This window comes from Neopelma chrysocephalum, unplaced genomic scaffold (genome assembly GCF_003984885.1).
Source record: "Neopelma chrysocephalum unplaced genomic scaffold, ASM398488v2 Primary Assembly neopelma1_64, whole genome shotgun sequence".
Lineage (NCBI taxonomy): Eukaryota > Metazoa > Chordata > Aves > Passeriformes > Pipridae > Neopelma > Neopelma chrysocephalum.
The window spans coordinates 5,029,375-5,046,814 of NW_020897721.1; the positions used below are offsets into that span (position 1 = coordinate 5,029,375).

Here is a 17,440-nt window from a genome sequence, read left to right on the forward strand (position 1 = left end):
TTGAAAGGTATGAGCCCACAGATGAGCACAAGAGGAAACCGTATTTGACAGAATTATGGCCCGATTTTGCCATCAGAGGGCGATACCGACGCTCCCCTTTGAGGTCAGGCCTGCAGCCCGAGTCTCTACAAAGGCAGCTCTGGGGGCGGTTTTGTAGATATTTAAGACATACAACTACATTCCCATTGCCAGTGCCATCCTCCATGCACTCATAATACAATGTCTAACAGCAGCTGGTATTAAGGGACACCTTATTTTCAAAGCTGATTCCAAATATTAACCTTAAATGTGCACCATAACACGGGGAGACCCATTGTGGTTTACAGTGCAACACTGGGATGTTTAGGAAGCTTTTCCTGTTTATAGGACAGCTGTAGCAATTTGATGAACAGAGCATACATCACGGCGAGGCACAAGGGAGACAGCATTTGAGATTGTGACAGTGGAAACTACCTCTGGAACTCCCCATATGCAGCACAGAGGAGATGGCAAGCTGTTCCCTGTCTAAAAGCACCGGGAACAAACAGTTTGCACAAGCTGCATTCCCGTAAATAACAAGTGGTAAATACTGCTCCTGCAGTTGACGTGAGGAAGCAGCACGATTATCAGTTGTAGGACAGGTCTAGTGAGTGGAAAAGGTGAGTGGACAAGGCAGTGTCAACTAGTTGGTGCCACTGCCAAAGGCAAGCATGACCACATCCGGAGGAAAGCACCTGATGACTCCTGGGTGCCCCTGCTCCAGGTTGAGGCTCCTGTGTTGCACTAGGCACAGGTACGACTCTCTACTGAGAAAGCAGAGCTGGGCTGGGATCACCAGGACCTAGAAGTTGTGTCTGCAGCACTTCTATGGCAGGATTTGTTGCACTCCAGGTTTTACCATGGCTCTAGGAGCAGCCAGGCTCAGCTATGTAAGCCTGGGGAGACAGCAGCAGCAATGGCTGGGGGGAGCTGAGAAGCACCTCTTAGGAGCCCTCTGTGCCAGGGGCCATCCAGGCAGCACTGCAGTCACCAAAGGAAGCAAGACATAGCATTTGCCTACGGGAACAAGGTGAGGACAGGCCAGGATTCCAAAAGCTGAGGGAGGGCCTGGACTTTCAGGCTTCCTCTTCCCAGGTCTCTGGACTATGCAGATGAGCTCAGACCCATGAGTTTCATTGCTCTCTCACCAGCCCTGGCAGCGTCTGTCCATCTGTTTGCTGCACTTTGCTCAGGTGATCCAGTGGCAAAGCCTGTAAGCGTGGGCTGGAGATCACAAGAGTAGGTACCTCTGCAGCGCCTCCAGCCCTCTTCCTTCCTCCTGTACAGGTGCCTTGGCCATGCTCCCCACGCACCTCTTGGGAGGTTTTACCACCACCCCTACGAGGCTGTGACACCTGCTCCCCACACTCACCTGCCCCTGTGGTGGTGATGACTTTGGGCTTGCTGCGGGCACCATCTCCTTTGGTGGTGTAGGCAGCAACTGTGACGGAGTAGGTGGTTTCTGGCAGCAGGCCTCCAATGACTGTCTCCTGGGAGCACATCCACATGGCAGGGAAGAGGCAAACGAAAAGAGCAAACACTTGTTACTGGAGTGAGCAAAAGGAGGGCACTGGGGTCAGTGTCTCCAACAGCAACACGCTGACACACTCGCTGGCTCACACTCATGCATCGTGCTCAAACACACACGTCACACAGAGCCAGCAAACAACTGCTGCCACTCCAACATTCACCTGCCTAATTTCAATCCCTGTCTCTAACACTCGGCCTTTCCAGGGACCCACCAGCAACTTGTGTCAGCAACTTGTGCTCTCCCACGGTTTCTGCCAAGAGGGAGATCTGATCCAGATATGGTCCTGCTTGAAGCCTGAAAGTAAGAGTACTATGGAGCTGTGAACCAGAGCAAAAGCCAGTTCAGCTGGCTGTGTGAATCTCTTGGGGGCTAATTCTGGGATTTTTTAAGTTGTCTCTTGCAGCAGAGCCGTGGGGGAGCACAGGGAGACAGTGCAGGGGCGGGGGCCCCGGGCAGGGAGCACCTGCAGTGCTACAGCATCGTGTTCACCCTCCTTGCCAGGCATGGTATTGCAGGGCTGGGATGGGTCAGTGCAAGGCACTGGCAAGACCTGGAGGGAAAAGCTGCATCGTGGGAGGTCTGGGAGGGGGCGGACTCGGAGGGGTGTTAGCATCCTTGCTAACTGGCTTCCTTTGGGCAGGAGGAGGGCATGGCTCTGCACTTCAATTTGAGATCAAAGAGGGGAGCACTGCTCCTCCCTCCTGGCCTCCTGTGGAAATGTGAGGTGTGCCAAGCCTGGCTGGCCAGGCCTGCAAACGAGCAAGCAGAGCTAACTCAGCAGCTCCCAGCAGCTCTGGGAACTCAGGGCAGGTACACGTGAGCTGCGTTCATCTGTGGGTACTGTCTGGGCCATCAGCACTACAAACCCATTGGGTCAGGGAACAAGAGACCACTGGGCTGGAGAAGGGGCTGGGGAAGCTCTTGAAAAGGTGGCAGAGGCTCTGGGTTGGTTATTTACCCCTTCAGACAAGGAGAAGACCAGAGATGGAGAGGGCTAAGCTCCAGCTGCTGAGGACAGGCAGCATGGGCACTCTTAGACGCTGCTCCTGGGGTCTGATCTCTGCCCCGGGGATCCTTTGCAGCTTGAGGGGTACAAGGGGCACCTGTGGTTGCTCTCAGAGCATCGCCAGTCTCCCATCACTCACTCACACACACACCCACGCTATTAAACCTGCTGATTTCCAGTCAGTGCTGCTGGTTCAGATTACCTGCCCAGGCTTACTCATCAGAATCACCGTGTTACCGCTGCGGAACCAGCCAGCCCAGAGAAGTATCAACAAGCACCAACAAGAACCCCGCCAAAATCACCGTGTGAACCAGAGTCCAACCCCAACTCCGCCCCTGCAGCAGATGGTGTGTGCGGGTGAGTGGACGCACAGTCCGACCGGTGCCAATGGACCCGCGGGGAAGCACTCTCGTAAAACCTGCAGACTCTGATCATCCCAAGAGAATTCACTCCTCCCAAAACCCATGCAAAGAGAAAATTCTCACGCAAAAGCATGCCACCGGGAGCAAAGCAAGCAAGCTGGGAGGAGGGGAGAGAGAGACAAGGGATGGATGAAAGAAGGTCTGATTGCATTATGCAAACACAGTGCTGTCATGACAAAGCCACTCCAAGCCAAGGATCCTCTGTATAAAGCAGGAGGAGAAATGCATCGTGCTGGGGAAGCTCACAGTAGGGCACATAATTGAATTGCTGACTCTAAAAAGGTCATTTCCTAGTTTGTTCCTCCAAATTTATATTTCAAAATTACGTTGGAAAAATTGAATTTAACTGTTTAAATGTGATTGTTTTCTTATTACTATCTGTGTTTCAACCAAAGGTCACGGTTGAGGGTGTGGGTTATTTCTCATGACTACGATCAATGTGCTTTAAAGATTATATATCTAATTCTACCATGTAACTTGGTGGGCCAAGTAGGATGTGCCTCCCGAGTCGATCACCTGAGCCTGCCTAAAACTGCACTGCAACAAGCTGGATATACAGATTATAGGAAATGTCAATTGCTTTTCTGCATTTAGGAGCGACCTAAATGCCAATTTTCTCCGGATTTGCTGCTTGTGGAAGGTTTCACAGTGCAACTCTCCAGCCTCATTAAGGGAGTGAAAGGAATGTTTTGACAGCACTGTGTCTACAAAACTCACAAATCGAATTACCAAACCCCTCTTTTCCAACCTGGAGCACACACAAGTGGTACTTACATGGTCGACGGAGTCCTCAGCTCTCCACTGACGGGGGAGAAAGGAAGGAGGAGAGAAAAATGGAGACACAGAGTTTTAAGGGGCAACATGTAGGAAGGGGATGACGACGACAACAGCAGGAGTTAGCAGGACTGGGCTGGGGGAATTACAACACTTATACACAGAGGGTCACTTGGCACAGGCTGTGCCAAGAGGAGAAGTGGCACAGAGCAATTTTTGACATGCCGCTAGCCTGCGCAGTAGGTCTGAGATCATTCACACAAACAGGGGCAAAGAGCTTCCTTCTCACATGAGTGGAGAGGTCATCACTTCCTAACTTTGCAGTACTTTCCCATTCTGGCTTTGCTTGCAATTTCTGCCTCTTCCACAAGCAGAAGCATGAAGGGATAGGTAGTACCAACAAGGCTCTGGGGCTGACTCCTGCCCCACAAGTCACTCACAACAGTTGTGCTGCCTGATCTCCAGTTTCTGTTCTAGTGATCCTCCAGCCACCATCTCTTGTTGACAACCAAATAGTTGAACACACAAAGCTCAGAGGGAACTCCCTGCAGGGAAGCACCAATGCAACATTTCCAGAGCTTCTCTTTCCTGTATCACTTGCAAGACAATGCTCTGGGGACTTGAGGAAACTGAGAAGTGCCGTCTCTTGTCAACAGTGAAGGAGAGGCTGAGATCTTACACAGAGCTCCACGCTAAGCTGCTCCTCTCCAACAGTGCTGCGTGGCTTGGAGCGAGGTTCATACCTCGTGCATGTACTGAGGAAACAGCTTCTCACTCCCAATTACACAACAGCAAACACTCACTTGGCCCTGCAGGGAAAACTTCTACACAAACCATTTCCCACCAGAAGTTCACATAGATTCCTGGCCACGGCAGCTCAATTAGGGCTCTGAATTTTTCTGGCTGGATTTGGGGTTCTGAGGCATCAAAGCTGCATCGGGGTGGTGAGACAGCAGAGCTTGGCTGCTGCCACGCATGCCCACAGCACTGTTCTTTGTGGTTGATGCAAAAGAGGAAGGTTTGCAGAGATCACAGTAAACTCTCTCTGCCAAAGTGATGCGTTACATCTCAGGTTACTAAATCTGACCGGAGGAAGCACCATTCCATGGGTTCAAGCACAGAAATGAAAGTGAAGATAGGTATTATTGCCCCTGACTCACAGTTTGAGTCCTGGCAAGCCTTGCTTCTGAGCCTGAGCTGCCAGCTGTGAAACAGTGCTCAGATACTGACTTCCTCAGGACCCTGGGAAGCCCAGCTAATACTGCCAGAGTGCTTGGGAACCTGCAAGTGCAACAGAAGTACTAAATGGCATCAAACCTACAAGTTGCCTTTTGAACTCAGGCTATTTGAGGTGACTTTCACAGGCTGCCACCTATCAGTGGCACAGTACTCTCCTCAGCAGTAAAATACATGGCATACTTCCAAAATATTTGCTATTTTTTTCTCTAAATTCAGAAAGAAGAAGCTATTGGAGAAACGTTCCTCTAAGATTTTATTATAGTTCACTTACTTGATGCTGTGAGACTGCAATACAATTATTCCTCTAAACCACCTCAACATTAAATTTCAGCAAAGAAGTCAAGTTGTCCCTAAAGACTTCTTATAAAGCTGAGGCCTTTAATAAGTATTATGGTCTCTAGAGGCTCTCTTTCCACACACATCTTGGTGCTAATTCCACTGTTGCACATTTAGTTCAACTCAAGTCACTGCTGTTGATGTCCCACCTGTGCCAGCCAGCCCATACCATGGTCAACAGCCACACACTCTGCCCTGCTGATCTAAAACCTGGAAGAAGTCCTGCCAGAGGAGGGATACAAGGCCTGGTAGCTCTTTTTCCAGAAGTAAATTCTCCTACAAAAGCATGTCCCTGGTGGATGGGGGCCATATGGATGGCAGTAACACCCCAGCTCACCTCCACGTAGCTACAGGAGCAGAAGGTGACACCCCACTGGAATGAACAGCAGAGCAGAGTTGGGCTCAGGAGGCTACTCAGGAGCCTCTCACACCACAGCAGGGAGTTTATCAGCTGCTAGGATTTTAGACCAAGTGTTTAATGTTCAAACTCTGCTTGGTTTAATGTTTCAGTGGACTTTAATCTTGCATTAGATCAGAGCGCCAAGAAATGCCTTGAGATCTGTGCTGGAGGAGTAACAGTGAAAAGCCAGGCCTGCATAAATACCTCGGTAAAAAGTCAGTTTCATTATTAAAATATAATCTACAGATCAAAACATTTCCTTCCTTAAACTAGCTCAATTGCTTCTTAACTGTTTAAGGTTGGTCAGTAAGACAAATTGATCTGAAAAGCCCAGGAGCAGTCATAAAAAGAACTCAGAGAGGGCTGTGTGCATGAGGCAGGATGGCTTGGGGAAGTGCTAAAGCTAACAGTGTGTATTTATGGCAGCTGCAATGCCTTAATGTTTCATTTTACACTTCAACACAGAGTAGTCATGTCTCACCAGGGAACAGCTGTTTTCCCTGACCAAGGCTCTTGCAAAACACAGACTCAAGCCCTCCTCAACAGCCCCAGCTATGGGAAGTGGATATTGGTTTTCCTGCAGATCCTTCTCGCTGCTCCAGTGACTGCACAGCAGTGAAACTCCAGGTATAAACTCAGGTGCTCAGTCTGTGGGATGTGGAGGGCTGAAAAGCCCCTTGGATGATGCCTTTCAGTCTTGCTCCACTTAGGAAGCAGAGTACATCTCCCCTCCATACCAGACTCTCACCTAGACGAGCACACGTGCATGAGAAGTTGTTCCAAATACATTCAGATAAAGATCCTTGACTATCACCCAGCAAGAGAGGGAGGCTGTAAATTCCTCTGTGTTATGCCTGGGGTGGGCACTGCCCAGGGAGAAGAGAAGTCTCTGCTTCCCTTTTCTCCTTTGATCTCAATCCAACAGCTTCAAGTGATTGCCATTCCTTCTTCCTGCTCTTCTGGAGTAAGCTGGTGCGACGTGCACTCAGCCTGCACGCTGGATGGAGAAGTGCTGCCTGCAGAGACCACACGATCTTCCCATGAGCCTGCAGCCCTTCTTGTGGGCAGCACACACCTCTCCCCTGCCATGACTCTCTTTGAAGGGCAGGAGGAGAAGGTGGTAGGAGTCTTTCCCCCACAAAACCTGACCTCCTTGTAGCCAGCTCTACCCAGCCCTGCAAAGTTCCCTGGGCACGCTGGATGGCTGAAGGCAGCAAGGCTGATGGGCACAGTGTCCCCAGGGCCATGCAGGCATTAGACTCCCTGGCAAATACCCTGCACAGTTGAAGGCAGGAGCAGTTGTCGAGGCCACATGAGGAGCATGGGGACAAAGTCCCCGCTCAGATGTTCCAGTCTGAGGGGATGACAAGCAGGCTGGGAGCAGGACACAACTGGCCAACAGCTAGGTTCACACATGGTCTAGCTGCCAGTTCTTGTAAAGAGAAAACAAGCCATGCTTCCATGGGAGCCCCAACAGCAAGGCCTGTCGTCCCAGGGCCCTGCTGCCTCCTCTGTGCCCTGTGCACCATACTCAGCATTGCCACCCGGTGCTGCTCAGCTCTGAGCTCTGCAGGGCACATAGGACTGGTACCTGGGAAGGGATGGAGGGGTTAAAGCCCACTGCCCCTCCTAACATGCTGCAGTTGCCCGGGGATTGGAGACCAAGGCAAGCAGGTGGGCCTCTGCTCTCCCCTGAAGAATCTAATGCTTGTGTCCCACGGTCCTGCTCTCCCTCGAGCTGGTGAGGACTTACATGAGCAGTGGAGTGCAGCTGAGACCCTGCACTGGGCTCCTTTCAAAGGTGCTCTCTCAGTGCTCAGATGTGTTATGAGCAAGACCCAGGGCACAGAGATGAATGTTCTGCCATCACCCACCATGGGACCCGCCTGAGCCGTGACGGGCAGGGCCCGGGCAGGAGGTGGTGAAGTTTTCTGACCCAGCTCTGCAGTCGTTCACGCCCTGGGTGCTCCTCCACAGGGCATGGCCACATTTGCTTGTCCATCAAGCTGTCAGGAGGAGGTGAAAGCTTAGAGTGGAAGGCACACAGAATCCTGACAGAGGTAATCGGTCACAGGTGCAGCCACAGAGGGGAGGGAGAGGCCTCAGCTCCATCACAGGACCTTCCTAACAACTGATTACTCTCCCTAGGCAGGAGGCTGTAAAATAAAATGTGATCTCTCCAGCACCAGGGCCCCCACTTCTCTGCTGATGTTTTAGTCCTTTCTGCTCAAATGGTTCTGAAAGCTCAGAATCCATATTATCTGCATAGCTAACATCTCCATTCCCTTTCCTTTTCCCTTTCATCTTCGTTTACTCTCTCTATATTTCTCATCTTCAATAAGGAAAAAATCATGAGTCAGCTTTAATATCAGTGTCTTCGCACTGTCTGCAGGAAGCAGATTATGTGGTACATACCTACTCAAAATCAGCAGACAGCCTGGCTAGACAGGAGGAGGGGCTCTGCCTACATGTCCAGAGAATTTCTTCTCTGACCCCAAGATTTTCAATCAGTTTAATTCTCTCCTTGTGCACTGGTATAAATGTTTATGAAGCTTTATGAGTACTGAACTGTGGCCATCTTCATCCTGTGACCTTCAGGGACAGGTTTCCCAGTGAATCTTTTTGCTTCCTTCCACAGAAAATAACTCTTCCGGGACTACTCGTTAAAGTTTCATCTGGCTGTTTGCAAAGACACGCACCGCTGTACTGAGGGATGGCAGCTCTTACAGGGTTCTTCAGCATCTGGAGCAGATGCATTTCATCACAAGCACAGGTCATGCCTGGCTTCTCACTCTTTTGGGAAATAAAGATCTCTTCTGCCAAGTCAGTGAAATCTCTTCCCTGCGGGTCATCATCAGTTTATCCCAAGAGCAACATGACTCCTCCGGAGTAGTCACTTCTCTGCAACTATCTTTTGGCCTTCTCTTCCATCCAAAAACTACAGCAGATGAGTTCAGCACCACACAGCAGGAAAAAGTATCATAGAAATAAAGAACTTTCCCACATAAATTCACCAAATACAGAAGACTGGTTAGTGGTGTGACGAGCCAGGAAACTTCCAGCAACTTGCCTCCTTGATGCACATATTCCAACTAATGCAAAATCCAGCACTCCTTCGAAAGTGCCTGGCTCTGGCATCCTCATTCCTACACATTAGCATGGGATTTCTCTCTCTGAAATGTATGAGTAAGGAGTGAAAGCAGAACTGGCTGGGCAAGCATAAAATATTTGAAAATACCAACAAGAAAAACATTGCCAACTTCGCCCACCTACGCTTGGGACCAACCCATTAACTCCAAACTCCAGCTGAACAACACATCATCAATTGTTCAAACAACACAGAAGATTATATCCTCCTGGAATAAATAAAGGGCAGTAAGCAGCTTTTCTAACTACTAATATAAAGCAACATCTGAAACATAAACAGAGACGTGCCCCAGACAACACTGCAAGGACCCTCAAAGCATTTTCACTCTTCAAAGTTTTCCCCTTCCACATTATTTCTGAGTTTTATCCTTCAGAATATGAATGGGGAGTAGAGCTGCCTCTGTGCACTGCACTCCCCACTGACAAATGCATAAATGATTCACAGCTGCATTCAGGAGACAGATCAATTAATCGTTGCAGCTCTCCAGTATTTATATTGGGCATCATTCAGGCAAGCCAGCTCTGAATCGATTACTCGTTGCCTTCAACAGCAGCAGATCCTGTTCTTCATTTATACGATTATCTTTGTTGCGAGCAGCAGGGGTCATCCAGGATGAAGGACCCTTGCTCCAAAGAAGAGTTGTATTTCATCACACACAGGGCACCAAAAACTTCCCTGGACCTCGGGAAAGAGGCAACTACACGTTGCTGGGCTGTGCAGAGTGCACAGCCACACCTGGAGCACTGTGTGGGCACAGGGCTGCAGCTCCCAGCCCGTGAGGGATCCAGGAGATCGCCTGAGTATGAACAGATTGTGGTGTGGGGGTTGCAGAGGGCAAAGTCATTTACAGGTGATGTGGGTCTGCACCTCACTTTTTTTTTTTCCCTTTCTAGCCTTTCCAGGACTCAGTTGGCTTCACCTACAGTTTGGTTTCAAGAGGCAATGCAACACCAAGTCCCTGCCTCACAAAAGCAGGAGGGAAGGGAGGCTTTGCTGAGCCAGGAGTGCTGTCCTGCCTGGCATGTTGTGCCCACCCACCGCTGTAGAGCCACCCCCACACCTCACAAGCACGCAGCAGCCAGGTGGACTCTGCTGAGACAGAAGTTTTGCTCTGAACACAATCAGCAGCACGAAAGAAACAGACCCGAGCCTTATTTAAAACTCTGACCATTTAAAAACTGACGGGGCAAAGTGCAGTTTGTTCCAGCTGGAGTCTGCACAGGACATGGCAGGCAGAGAAGGACATGTCAGAGAAGGGGTAAGAGAGGAACACTGTCCAATAAATCATTTCTACAGCAGTTCTTTCCTAATTAAACTTTTTACCCATGTGTAAGCCACAGTTTAGGGACAAACTGTTTGACTTGCTCAGGCAGGCTGAGTCCAGTGCTCTGGAGCTGCAAGAGGAGGCCAAGAAATACTTGGAGCCAGCCAGCCTGGCCCTCTACAGAGAGGGAAGGTGCCACGCTCATGAGCCCGAGGTCCCCACACTGTACCTGTGCTTCTGACAGCATGACATCCTTGATCACTGGCTGCCCTCGGGGCTCATTGTTTTCCAGCTTCACGTAGGTCACCTGGTAGCCGCGGATCTGCCCGTGCTGCTTGTTGGAGATGGGCAGCTTCCAGCTCACCCGGATGGCAGTGGAATTCACAGACTCCACCTCCACCTTCCGTGGCGGGGCACTGGGCACTGTAACACACACGGGACAACAGTTAGCAGGTACCACACAATCACTGTCACTCTCTCTCTCACTCCCTTGCTCCACCTTTCCTCCACCTCACTGCCAGGACAGCCCTACTGGCACAAGTTTCCTGTACCTGCCCAGGACATCACACTGCAGTCTTTCAGTGTGACCACATCCCTGGCCCTTTCCCAGCATCCAAGCACTTTTGCTACTCTCAGTAGGAAAGAACATGACTGTGATATGCAGGAGCACCCCTAATAAAAGTCACTGTGCCGGATCAGATCCGAGGTCCATCTATCCCTCTCATCTCCAGCAGCAGGGGAGCAAAGAATACAAGAATATAGCAGAATACAAACAATGTGGTAACCCCCTGCAGCTCAGGGTGCCCTGGAGCACAGTCAGGGGTTTTGAAGCCTTCTTTGCATCCTGCCTGACGCAACACCTCCTCTCAGACCCCTCTGTGTACACCTAAACACAGTCCAACAGCCCCAGGTAGCGTGGCTGGGCGCTGAGCCTGTCCTGCAGGGAGCCCTGGTACCTGCCACCAGCCAGAGCACACATGTGCTCTTCCCCTGTGACAACGAGAGGTTAATGAGGGGGAAAAGCACCATCCTAAAACAATAACCCAGAGCTCAGTGACAGCAGTCACTGAACTCAGCCAGATAAAGGGGCCTGTGGGGATTGTGACAGCTCTGGGGACTGTATTTCATGCACGACTAGCTGAATGCTTTTTGATAATAAAATGAAAAATTACACTGCCCAGAAAATATCAATTTTCTTGCAAGGTGAGGCCCGTTTAAAAATGTATTTATACCCTATTTAGTATTTGGAAAAATTACCTCCTTATTACTTTTTGCTCTTGCATTGACTGTGACAAAAATGTCAATTCTAAAAAATTAGCTTCTCAGTTGCTCCTGGAAAGCTCCTTCTGGCTGGAGCAGCTGGGAGCAGAGATGTGCACCCCCTGCAGAGGATACCACTGCTATGCAAGTGCCTGTTACCCAAGTGAAGGACCTGGGCTCCATCCTAGCATCTCTACTGTAGGACCCTTTCCAGTCGCCCAGTGGGAAAATCCAGGGGTTTGGAACCTCATATGCCCCAATTCTCAACACAGCAGGAAATCAGTATCAGATAATTATGGATGGATAGCTGACAAGCAGATGTACTGAGTATTGCTATTTCAACCAACTAAGTGGGAAGAAACAGCTACCCAGCAGGTAAGCACAGTTTTTAAGCTGCGGGGCAATTCATTATTTTTCCCAGATGTCCTTCTTAATTGTAGATAATTAAATAAAATAGTGAAAAGGAGGAACAGAGCATTTGAGCACCATGAGGCCAGCTGAAGGTCTGGGAATGGAGGGGGCTGTGCTTGAACAGTTACCCCCTTCTGCCTGGAGCAGCCTATGCTGTAATACACAATTCACTTAGTGCAGTGACCTTGCACAAGCCTTAGGGCTCTCCTGCCCTGGCAAGACACCTGCCCACACACACAGCTGGGAGTCCAAGCGGAAAACAAGATCCTCCCTGAGAACCAGACAGAAGCTGTGTGTCAAGCTCTGCTGGCAAGCGAGGCCTCAATAGGACATAATACTGGGATGTTGCAGGGACAGAAAAAGATGTGAATGTGAGCAGACCACAGTGTTTCGAGGAACTCTTATCCCACCCCACTATGGGAAGTATGTGCTGCATCTGAGATCCAAACAGAGAAAGTTCAACTCGTTTTCGGATCACAGTTTAGCATTTCTCATTCCTTCATCATGGGTATCTACTGAGCATCAGCATGTCAGAGGGATATGAAATCACTCCTGACAGCTAAGCTGGAATGTCCAACCACAGTGCCCAAAAACTAACCGAGAGAGCTTGCTGCGACATTTCTGGGGTAACAGCTTCCCTTGGGCTACAACTCTGCTGAATGAGAACTGAAGCAAACAATAAAGGCAGCAGGACACACACAGATGTGTTTGCCAGCCCAGGAATGCAGTCAGCGAGCATTCCCAGACGCCACTTCCAGAGCCATGGAGACGTGGGGGACAGTGGCAGCCCATTTAAGGAAACTGTAACATGTCTGGTTTCAATTTCCTACACTGACTGGGCAATGCAGAGATCACGCTTTCTTTGCCTGGATGCCACATCTCTTTCTTCTCCCATTAAATCTGCAGCTTTCTTGGGTCAGCAGGAAGCCATGGAAGCTCCTACTGTCACCCTGAGCTCTGGCACTTTCAAAGGAATTGGCTTAAATCGTGATGACATAACTGACAGCTCTGCTAATACAAAGCAATTTCTCTTTAAAGCTGTCGTATCCAGTAAAGTGCTCTGTACGTGTGATATTCTGACTCTTGAGTGGAAGAGCAGCTTTATATAAGCTGTGGCTTGCCTGGAAGCCGGAGCAGGAAGCAGCTTTCCTGCAGTATCTACAAGTTTCAAAAGGATTTCTTTTTCCCTCTTTAGTTTGCTGGATTTCAGGTCAACAAGTAAACTCTAAGTCCTGATCTCACAATGTGAGAGAAGGCCTTTGGCTGGGAGAACTCATGCTACTTTCAGTAAAAAGGAATCCACCACACACTATAAAACCACAATAGCAAAGCAGAGCAATGCCTTCTTGCGTGGGCAGGAAGCAACGCTGACACAAATAGGACCCTGTGGGACTATGCTGGGACACCTGACACAGCCTGGAGCCAGACCAAGGGCCAGCAGAGCAATTCACCGAACCCACTCCAGGGCAACTGGGGAGACCCACTCCCCGGAGCACTGCTCCTGACAGTCCCCAGTCCTGCTTCAAAGGCACTCCCAGGTCAATATCCCTGCTCCCTTTCCCCCTTTTCCAGCAACTCTGCTAGGAGAGTCCCTGTTAACCCAGGGCAGAAGCTGAAGGAGCTGTTCAGGAACACCTACCATCCTCATCAGTGCGCACGAGCACGGGGACGCTCTCCGGTCCTGGCCCCACATCCGTGTGAGCCCTTACCCACACCTTGTACTCGGTCCATTTCTCCAGGTCCTTGATCTCCCAGCTGGAATGCTCCCGTCCAATGCCATCCACCACATGCTTGGTGTTGTCATCTCCTTCCACTGCCTGGTAGGCAATGGAGTACTGGGTGATGACCCCATTGCGGCTCTGGGCAGGCGGTGGCACCCAACTTACCCGGATGGTGGTGGAGCTGGTGCTTACACACTCGACTTCTTGGGGTGGGGCGGAGGGGGCTGGGGATAAATAAATGAAGTGGGGAGATGAAGGGAAATGAGTGGAAGGACAAACCAAAACGCAAAGGGAACTTTTACCCAGCCAACGGAGCGCCGAACACACCTGTGGACAACTGCCTGCCTTCCACACAGGCCATCAAAGGGGCAATTTGTATTTGAAGGCCAGATGAACAGCATGGAGACAGAAATGCTGTTCTGCATCAGAGAACACCTCTTTCCAAAGCAGTTCTGGACGCTCACTTTACCAAACACAACACATGGCAGAAAGGGAAAGGGTGTGTGTGTGGAGTGTGAGAGAGAGAGACTGGAAGGGAGAAGAAAGAAGCCTTCAGTGAAGATCTGAAGCAGATGGAAACCAGAAGAGGTAGGAAGCTGCAGAAGGCAAGAGTGGCAGAAGGGAAGATCACACACCAGATTGTAGGAAGGCTTGTGAAAGCTCTCTCCTAGACAAGCGGACAAAACAAAAGAGGGTAAGGAAAGCAGGTGACTGAGGTTGGCTGCAGCTTGTCCTGGTGGGGTTTGAAATCATGGCCATCAGCTGAAAGCAGCTCCCTAAAACAAGTGGGAACAGGCAATAATGTGGTTGTGTTACTTTGCACGTGTCCCTGGAATCTGGGACTGACTGCCAAACTGGTTACCTGCCTCAGTAGCTTCCTAGGGTATGGAATTGTACAGCAGAAGGCAAGCAAGTCTTGCCTCCTCCCAGGCAAAAAAGCACCTGCAGTTTGCATTAACTTCTAAGCCCCAGCTAACTGGTCACAGGGGGAAAAATGGGATCCAGGCAGTGGATGCTTCTCATTGGGATGAGAAGCAGTCTCTCCACACAGTGCACAGGTGAAGAGCAGTGAAACAAATCTGGGGGAGGGAAGAAAGGGATCAGGAAAGGAGAGACAACCTGGACAAAGCAAAACATCTCTAGGACACCAGCCTGGTCCGTTCCCTTCTCCAGCCTTGCAGAACTGCTGTCTGGTTGCAACAGGGCCCTTGAGGTGTGGGAGCCCTCTCACAGCAGCAGCAGCCCCCTCTCATTTGGCCTCATTGCTGAGTGAGTACAAGGTATCCTGCTTTGCCATGGCAGGTGAAAGGCAGCTTCCACTCTTCACTGCACCCAGAAATCTAGAAAACGACTGAAAAAAGACTGGTGCCCTTCCCCAAGCTGCAGTCCTTCAAGCCATCGGTGCATCAGAGCCAGCCTGCTCTGATGACAAGCCTGCCTGCTCACCGCCTGCACAAAGGTGAACACAACCTACATCACCCCAGATGGCAGCAAGGACTCCAGGTAATTAGAGGACTCTACAATTTGTGCCTTGGCTTTGCTGTGCACAGGTTGGCAGTGGCAGAAGATTTGGGAAAGCTGAGGACAGCAGGACTTCCCAATGCCACTGGTAACCTCTGCTTGCCGGGAACAAGGCCCACGTGGTTGCAGAAGCAGTTGCAGGCATGTAACTCTTGGTGCCCACTCCTGTGCTCAGAGAGCAGGGCCCATCCCTGATGCATGGGCTGGGATGCCTGGAGAGACGGAAGATGGAGGAGAGCAGGCAGTGACAGAGCTGGAAGAGATGATGCCTGAGCAATCAGTCCGCTTCTACGGGAGCTACACTGGAGGAAAGAGAAGTCAAAGCAATGCGTGGAAGCAAACAGTTGCCTACGTGAGGGAGGCAGAGCAGGATCAGCCCTGCCATCTGGTACACTGAAAGGGAGCAGGGGTAAAAAGTGAATGCTCACACTCATTTGGTTAATCAGCAGAAAAGTGGCAGGGAAGAGAGTAGGAAGATACAGCAACAAAGCAACACCTACAAAGAATTCACGGAGGAAATAAGGTAGACACAGGGCCTGGTGGCATCCATCACACAGGGCAAGTGGGACATAAGGAGCTTGGCAAGCCTTTCCTTTGCCCCTGTCTGCAGACAGGCCCATCACAGCAGAAACTTGCTCTGACTGGGCCTCCACAGCTTCCCCTGGGATGCAGCAGTGAGCTCCTTCTCCAAAGGCAGCTTTGGCTGGCAGCGTGGGCAAGTCAAACGTTGGCTGTTGACTGGGTAAAAGTCACACACATGATATGGAAGGCAAAAAACTCAGAATAACATTTAAAGAAAGCAAAATAAAACTTGGTAACATGAACAGGATCAACTTAAAATGCACAAGGAGTCAAAGTATCCCTCCTGGGACCAGCAAAGAGCAGACTGGGTGGCCAGCATGCACCCACACATGCAGATGTACCCACACACACACTGTCCAAACCTCTGCTGCCTCCAGGCTACTCACACCAGCCTCCCCCAATGGCCCACAGCAGCCCTGTGCACCCACCCAGCCCACCTACTCCTCAGGCTAGGGAAAAGGCAGCCTCAGGACCCACCTTCGTGTTTCAAGGGAGAACAGCACATTAATGCTGAGGCCTGATGGGCACAGAGAGCTGACGCTTCTGTCTCGCATCAAACTGCTTGCCCGAGGCACTGCAAACTCCGGGAAAACTCCCCCGTGCTCCTCAGGCCCTCAAAACAGCACTACTTGTACTTTTTGCAGGGTGCCCAGCAACCAAGTGAGCAGCTTAGTGGGAAAGACAGCCCAGATGACAGCTGTCTTCTCAGGAGGTGAGGTCTCAGCTGTGCTGCTGGAATGGAGCAAAGGGGCACTACATCCCCCTGGCCTTCCCAGACAAGCATCCCTACCACTCTAGAGCAGGGGTGCCACAAGACAAGCAATACCAACACCCTTTTCCACCCCATTAGTGGTGATGGGCCTCCTACCTTACCCTTGACGGGTTTGTCAGGGCCAGGAATAGAGCCTGAAGACAGGATCTTGGGAAAGCAGGAGTCTGACTGTACCTGCAGTTTGTGTCCCACCTGAACACGTCAACCTCCAAGACCTAGCAGACTTTCTCAGGGCAACCAGATGGAAACATGCAGGAAGGAGGCCAGTGTGAAGCTGGGAGCTATACCCTTTCTAGATTAATAAGTTCTAAGGCCACAGGGGGCCAATCCAACCATCTAACACAAGGTGTTGCTAAGTGCAGACCAAAGAACTTCTGCCTGGAAGCTGTGCACACTTCTGCTGAGCTAAAGCAGAGCTTTCTGAGAGATCTACTTGACTTTGAGCCTCCCAGTACCCAAGGATCCACTCTGCCTTGGACTGTTCAGTCAGTGGTTTGTCACCCTCACTGAATAGCTCTTTTCGAGTAGGGGCCTGTAAACCAAGACCCAGGTCACTCCTTGGATCAATCAAAAAACTCTTAGGTCTTTCAATGTGAGGAGGGTTTCACTGGTCAAATCAAGGTACTCCTGTGGCTAAAAGCCAAATCTCTTCCAAGCTATGCACATTTGTCTTATTAAACAGATGCCAGAACAGCTCCACTGGCCACTGAAGTGACAACCATAAAACCAAACCGGTGTGAGATATCCTGCGAGCAGACAACACACGGAGTAGGTCATGGGAAGAAGATGTCTGCCTTGATGAGTCCACAAAGCAAACGTTTCTCTTACTTGGACTGTTGTGAACCTCTGAAGGACTCATTTATGCATGGAGCTGTCTCTGATTAAGTGTTTTCAAGGATAAGAGCATCCACAGATGGAATTAATTTACATGGCAGGAGAGTTGCTTCAACCTTTGCCTATCAATACAAAAGCTATCTGAAACAGGTATACGAATCCTCATATTCAGAGTTAGTCCTCAACGTTCAAATATTTATA

At 50.3% G+C, this 17,440-nt stretch overlaps 1 protein-coding gene across 18 annotated transcripts in view; it reads right to left on the bottom strand.

The window, feature by feature from the left end:
- PTPRF (protein tyrosine phosphatase, receptor type F) overlaps positions 1–17,440 on the bottom strand; it is a 287,080-nt gene that overhangs the window by 49,860 nt on the left and 219,780 nt on the right. For 10 of the 18 annotated variants that reach the window (XM_027683284.1, XM_027683287.1, XM_027683297.1 and 7 more), the window contains 4 exons: positions 13,449–13,754; positions 10,368–10,561; positions 3,752–3,778; positions 1,391–1,508 (listed from right to left, as the gene is read on the bottom strand). In XM_027683284.1, the coding sequence (XP_027539085.1) occupies positions 1,391–1,508; positions 3,752–3,778; positions 10,368–10,561; positions 13,449–13,754 (645 nt within the window). The remainder of the gene's footprint in view (positions 1–1,390; positions 1,509–3,751; positions 3,779–10,367; positions 10,562–13,448; positions 13,755–17,440) is intronic. The other 8 variants (XM_027683298.1, XM_027683295.1, XM_027683300.1 and 5 more) reach the window with 3 other exon arrangements.